We start from the raw sequence: 6,000 nt of genomic DNA, 5'->3' as shown, positions 1-6,000 counted from the left end.
GGATCTGAATGTCTGTCCGTCCTAGTCCCCCCTCAGCGGGGCCCCAGCTCCAGCATTGAAGGCTTATGTAAGTTTTTCAGCTGCTGCCAGCCCTCCTGCCTGTACTGTGCCTATGATGCCTCACACTCACACTGCCGCTCACACAGACAGGAGCACACACACACAGAGCGGTCCACTAGTATTCAGTCAGTCAGTCAGACAGTCACTGAGGCAGTAGATTAACAGACCCGCCGAGTGCAAGGCGGAGGATATATACACCTCCAATTACTTCTTTTTAAAGTTAGATTTTCTCCATACGAGGAGGCGTTTTTAGAGCGTTTTTTGACAGGGGAGTTTGAGGGCATAGAGAGAGGAGAGGAGAGAGCAGCAGAGAAGACACCAGGCTTTTCTCTTTACTTTGATAACCATGCTGCTCCTGGACGAATCCGAGCCATTTGCAGGTAGGTGTGACATCCCTGTAACCCATGGGGCATAGGGGGGGGGGGGGTTGGCGAGGGGTTAGGAAGGTTTGAGATGGGGCGATGCTTCGAGAGCAGGAGAAAAACGCTGCATTTGAGTTTTATATTGAGAGTGAATGAACGCTTCATGAATGAAAATATGTGAGATGAATGAAAGGCTAAAGAGGACTGGAGAAGAAAAGCATTTCAGGAGTGTCTAGAATGTGCTGCAGTAGTCTTTAAGTTACTTAACGTTGTTGTGTAACACTGGATCCATACCTCCTTACGTATACTCTCTCTCTGTCTGTCTCTCTGTCTGTCTCTCTGTCTGTCTCTCTCTCTCTTCATCTTCTGTTTTTTCCCCTCTGTCTTCATGTCTACTGTCCCTTCAGTCACACTCATTCACACACTTTGTCCAAATTCATCCCATTTTTGTGCCTTTTTGTTTTCTACTTCCATCTTTCCCCTTCCATTAATCTATCCCAACTCGTGCCGAGCCGGCTCTGTTGTCTCGTGCCCGCCCTCCCATTGGCTGTTACTACGGCTACCCAAAGCGATGCCGCAGCGTGATTGGTTTGGATTATGTTAGGGATTTGGGACCATGCTGGAAATGTGTGAGCGCGTGTCGTGTCGTGCAGTGCAGTGCAGGCAAGGGGGGAAACATATGGTTGATCAGAGCACAGTGCAGTGGGTTAGGGGGGTAAGCGCGTGAGACAGGCAGGCAGGCAGGCAGGCTGGGGACAGAGCAGCGCCGCAGTCTGCTGTTTGTCTGGATGAATCAACGTTAAAAGGCAAGAGACTCAGGAACTGTACAAGCTCAAATTACTGTTAGTTACCCCCCAACATAAAGGGAGCTAAACCTTTAACACCACTAATAAGACTGGAATGTAGATTTTGGATACAACTTTGTCCCTTTGATGGAAAACATTCTGAGTTTGATGCTCTTTTTAAAGTCATTTGAAGACATCATTAAAAGTTAGTTTCCAGAGATAACTCTTTAGGTGTCTCAATAAAAGATGCTGATCACACAGTTGAAATCCTAGTTGTTTTGTGTCATCTCCTGGCTCCTTGTTGTTATTGTGATGTGAGTGAATGACAGTCATGCTATCAGCATTGTCTTTGGAGTCTGTGTGCACATTGGATTCAATATCCGTAAAGTCTGTTGCTGACTTCAAGATTTGTATCAAGGATGTTTGTATCAACTTTAAAGGGATAGTTCAGTATTTCAGTAAATGCTTCCCTGAAAACTAATTATCTGTTCAATTGTATGCAAAAAATCTCAGATGTTTCTTCCCTGTTGATTTGTGGATTTAACTCTACGCTGCACCAGTAGCCATATTGTTCTCTCAACTCATGCTGTTGCAGTGCAGCGTATCAGTCCACAAAACAGCTGTGAAAACATCCTAAATTTAGTGTACAATTAAATGGACATTCATTTTTAAATAAGAATGTATATACATTTTATCGCTGGACCACTCTGTAACAGCACAATGCTGATGTCTGCCCCAGAATCCTAAAAATGACTGTGTTGATCGCCATGTCCATATTGTAACAGACTAACTATGCCTAAGTACCCCATACAATCCCACTACAAAAATACTGAACTATCCCTTTAAGACATAAGACAATGATGGCAGGCCTTATTAATACATAGACTCCCAATGTTAAAACACTCAAGTAAATAGACTAATAATATAGAGGCAGACAAAACTAAATTGAGCGTCTATTTTCTCCCACGAGTGAATTAGGATCATGTGACTAAAAAGCTCTGCATGTTTAGCATTGTCATTACATTGTCCCACATGTTAACCCTCATTGCTTTATTTTAGATCCACAAACAGTACAGAGACAAAACAGTGAAAAACAAATACCTGTCCTGACCGTTATCAGCCTCTTGTGTGGAGAGATTTACATAAGCGTGGTGGAAGTATGTGTACACCTGGAGGTTGGAAAAGGCATTCATTCAGTTACCTGCGGGCTATGGATATACCAGGAGAACGACAGCGGTGTGGAGTATTTGAAGCAAAGGCAAACGTGTCTGAAAAGGTCATCCGTTCCCTATTGAGCGTCTTTGAACTGATCAGTGAGACACTCAGACTAGTTCTCCCATTTGCTGTGGCTCGGGGGCAGTACTGTCTCTCACTGTGTGCTCTTCAGGATTCTCTCTCTACGGAGGAAGAATAACTTGATGTCTACATGCTCGTAATTCTTGGTTATTGCTCTGGGTGTGTTTGGCTGGGCCGTGAAGACAAGAACACTGACAGTACTATGCCTCGTCATCGACGCAAAATGTTCCATGTCGGAGGAGGAGAGCGATAAAGCCTAAAAGAACACACTGTTCTCCCCTCCAAGCCCCCGTGTGTGTGTGTGTGTGTGTGTGTGTGTGTGTGTGTGTGTGTGTGTGTGTGTGTGTGTGTGTGTGTGTGTGTGTGTGTGTGTGTGTGTGTGTGTGTGTGTGTGTGTGTGTGTGTGTGTGTGTGTGTGTGTGTGTGTGTGTGTGTGTGTGTGTGTGTGTGTGTGTGTGTGTTTTGTTGTATGCTTCCTAGAGAGGACAATCTGCCCATCAGTGACCAACAACCGTTTCTTGTGAAAAGAATAGAAAATGAGTAATTTCTTTATAAGAGCAGTAGCAGCACTTCTGGGGTCCAATCAAATACAGGCAGGGGCTTGTTGTACCAGATTCTAGTTCTCCATTGCGCTCTCTTCACTTGTAATTGGTCTCTAGCGCTCACACAGACACAGACACACACACGCATAGACAGACACACAGCCACACACCGGGCAGGAACAACCTGTCCAGTTCAGAGCAGGGAAAGGCGTGTGGTCGTTGCCAATTTGGGTGAGAGCGTGTGTGTGTGTGTGTGTGTGTGTGTGTGTGTGTGTGTGTGTGTGTGTGTGTGTGTGTGTGTGTGTGTGTGTGTGTGTGTGTGTGTGTGTGTGTGTGTGTGTGTGTGTGTGTGTGTGTGTGTGTGTGTGTGTGTGTGTGTGTGTGTGTGTGTGTGTGTGTGTGTGTGTGTGTGTGTGTGTGTGTGTGTGTGTGTGTGTGTGTGTGTGTGTGTGTGTGTGTGTGTGTGTGGGCTAGGCTGGCTGCTTTCATAACACAGCAGCACTGGGAGGATGTAGGCTTCACCGGGCCAGGCCACATGGCTCTCATTCCCCACTTCCTGCCCTCTCAGATCTGCTGCCGCTTGCTTTGTTCTCCCCATACAATCTATATATCCTCCGTTTTAACTTCTCTTTGTTGACTGATTTATTTATTTTAATTTTCTCATCTGGCGCCATACTTTTCACATTGTGCCCCCGCCCTACCTGGTATATGTCAACCAAGGGGGGCCCAACGTAGCTAGCATCATGCCTGTTTACAGAGCCTAGGCTGTGTATATTAACACTGGATTATTTGTCAGTGCACACACAGGGCAGACAGGTTGGTTCGTGAGGAGATATTCACTGATTTTGACTAAAAGTGATTTTAGACAACAAAAGCTCTCCAGGAATGCAGACTCCCCCTTTAAATGGCCACAGTGCCGTAAAGTGTTTGATACTGTATAGTTTCAACAGTCAAGGGCAGTGTCAATTATTTTTACATCGCAACCAAAGACTACCTGCTTTACAACCAGCACCTTTTAATGAAGCCTATGGCTGTGGAGCCAGTATGTGCAGTACCTGATATCACAGAAAAGGATTAAACTCATCACTTAAGTAAAACAAGTTCAAATGCATTCCAGCTTTCCACTAACTTGAGGTCAGAATGCTGTTAGGACCAGGACAAACTGTGAATCTGAAGATGCGCCAACAGACGCTGACACAGTGAAAATGCTCGTAGTCAGTCTGATGTGTTTTGACACATTATTGTGGAGGTTGAAAGGTTTCAGTGCTTTGGATTTGTGTGTAGGTGAGAGGTTGACCAGTGCTGTGATAATGGGTGGCAGCTTCCAGACGTGTGTGTGTGTGTGTGTGTGTGTGTGTGTGTGTGTGTGTGTGTGTGTGTGTGTGTGTGTGTGTGTGTGTGTGTGTGTGTGTGTGTGTGTGTGTGTGTGTGTGTGTGTGTGTGTGTGTGTGTGTGTGTGTGTGTGTGACCCCTTCTCACTCCTCCTCTTCTTCCTCCTCTTTCTTAGCAGCAGTGACACACTTTCCCACAAACATAGTTCCACCTCACCTCTCCCCTACACTGCTCTCTGTCTCTCCATCACACAGGCAATGTCTCTCAACCTCTTTCTCAATTCGTCCCCAATTTCATTGTCATCTCTCACTGCCATCAGGGCTCTGACACACACAAACACACTCACATAGACACACACACACACACACACACACAGCAGGAGTGCTTGATGACTCATCTGTAATAAAGTGGCCATATAAACTTATTTAGGGCAGTCTGTTATATAAGGTGTGTGTGTGTGTGTGTGTGTGTGTGTGTGTGTGTGCGCGCGCTGTCAGTCGAAAGCTAAATTAGTCTTCTGATTTGGTCTTTCTCAAGGCAAGTTATGTAAGCCAGTTAAATCGTGGTGTGAAACCACTACTGTTTTCCACAAGTAATTTAGTTCTTTCGTTTTTTCGCTTTTGCTTTTTTGTCTCTCTACACCTGCTATTTTGCCTCAAGATCAAAAGATAGTGTAGCACAAAAACACTCATGGAATTGATGTATTATTGTGTTGATAGTGAGAATAAATACATATATAAAGCTATATACAGGTTTCAACATGTCCACCTGCATCACTTTGTTAGTCGTGTCTGTCCACTTTGACTCATCTCAGACATTTGCACTTGTATCTGCAATTTCTAGAAATGGTCTGCTCTACTCTGCTGTAGAGCCGAAGCAAGGTGAAAACCCATTAACAAATCCCTCTATAAGTGTGACAAGATGTTCTCCAAATGTCACTGTATTCGTCTGGCTCTGTGTTGCTGGTGTCTGTGTGTCTGTGTGTGTCTGTGTGTGTGTGTGTGTGTGTGTGTGTGTGTGTGTGTGTGTGTGTGTGTGTGTGTGTGTGTGTGTGTGTGTGTGTGTGTGTGTGTGTGTGTGTGTGTGTGTGTGTGTGTGTGTGTGTGTGTGTGTGTGTGTGTGTGTGTGTGTGTGTGTGTGTGTGTGTGTGTGTGTGTGTGTGTGTGTGTGTTTTGTGCGTACAGGACGTACTTGTGAACATGCTGGTTGTGTAACAGCCAGAGGCAGCGGTTATATAAGCGTCCCCCCCCCCCTCGTTCGACCAGCCCAATCGTCGGTGGCCTGTCTGTCTGTTGTGAGAGCAACGTATTCTGTCTTAGCGAGACTGTTTGTGTGTGTGTGTGTGTGTGTGTGTGTGTGTGTGTGTGTGTGTGTGTGTGCGCAAATGGGAAAGGGGGGTCGTCTTATTGTGTGTGACAGCCTCTTAAGGCGCCTTGAGTTTGGGGGGAAAAAAGAAGCGAATAAGAGAAGTTTTGTGCGTCGCTGGTTACGCAACCTACTGACCCAGTTTAACACCTTCACATTCATCCGTGACCAGTCTCCATTTTGTGTCATGTTGTCGTTGACCCCCCCCCTTTTGACTCTTTGACACTAACGCCTAATTGAATCGGATGTGACTTGTTA

General features: G+C 45.5%; 1 protein-coding gene across 1 annotated transcript in view; it reads left to right on the top strand.

The window, feature by feature from the left end:
• Nucleotides 1–351: 351 nt before the first annotated feature.
• The window catches only part of LOC307253197 (helicase ARIP4-like), a 31,693-nt gene continuing 26,044 nt past the window's right edge, over nucleotides 352–6,000 (top strand). The window contains exon 1 of the mRNA XM_080031109.1: nucleotides 352–440. Within this exon, the coding sequence (XP_079887235.1) occupies nucleotides 407–440 (34 nt within the window). The 5' untranslated portion in view covers nucleotides 352–406. The remainder of the gene's footprint in view (nucleotides 441–6,000) is intronic.

The sequence above is a fragment of the Ammodytes marinus genome (assembly GCF_949987685.1).
Source record: "Ammodytes marinus genome assembly, chromosome: 7".
In the NCBI taxonomy this organism is placed as follows: Eukaryota; Metazoa; Chordata; class Actinopteri; order Uranoscopiformes; family Ammodytidae; genus Ammodytes; species Ammodytes marinus.
Note: the sequence above shows the minus strand (reverse complement) of the source record. Positions and strands in the feature narration are given on the sequence as shown.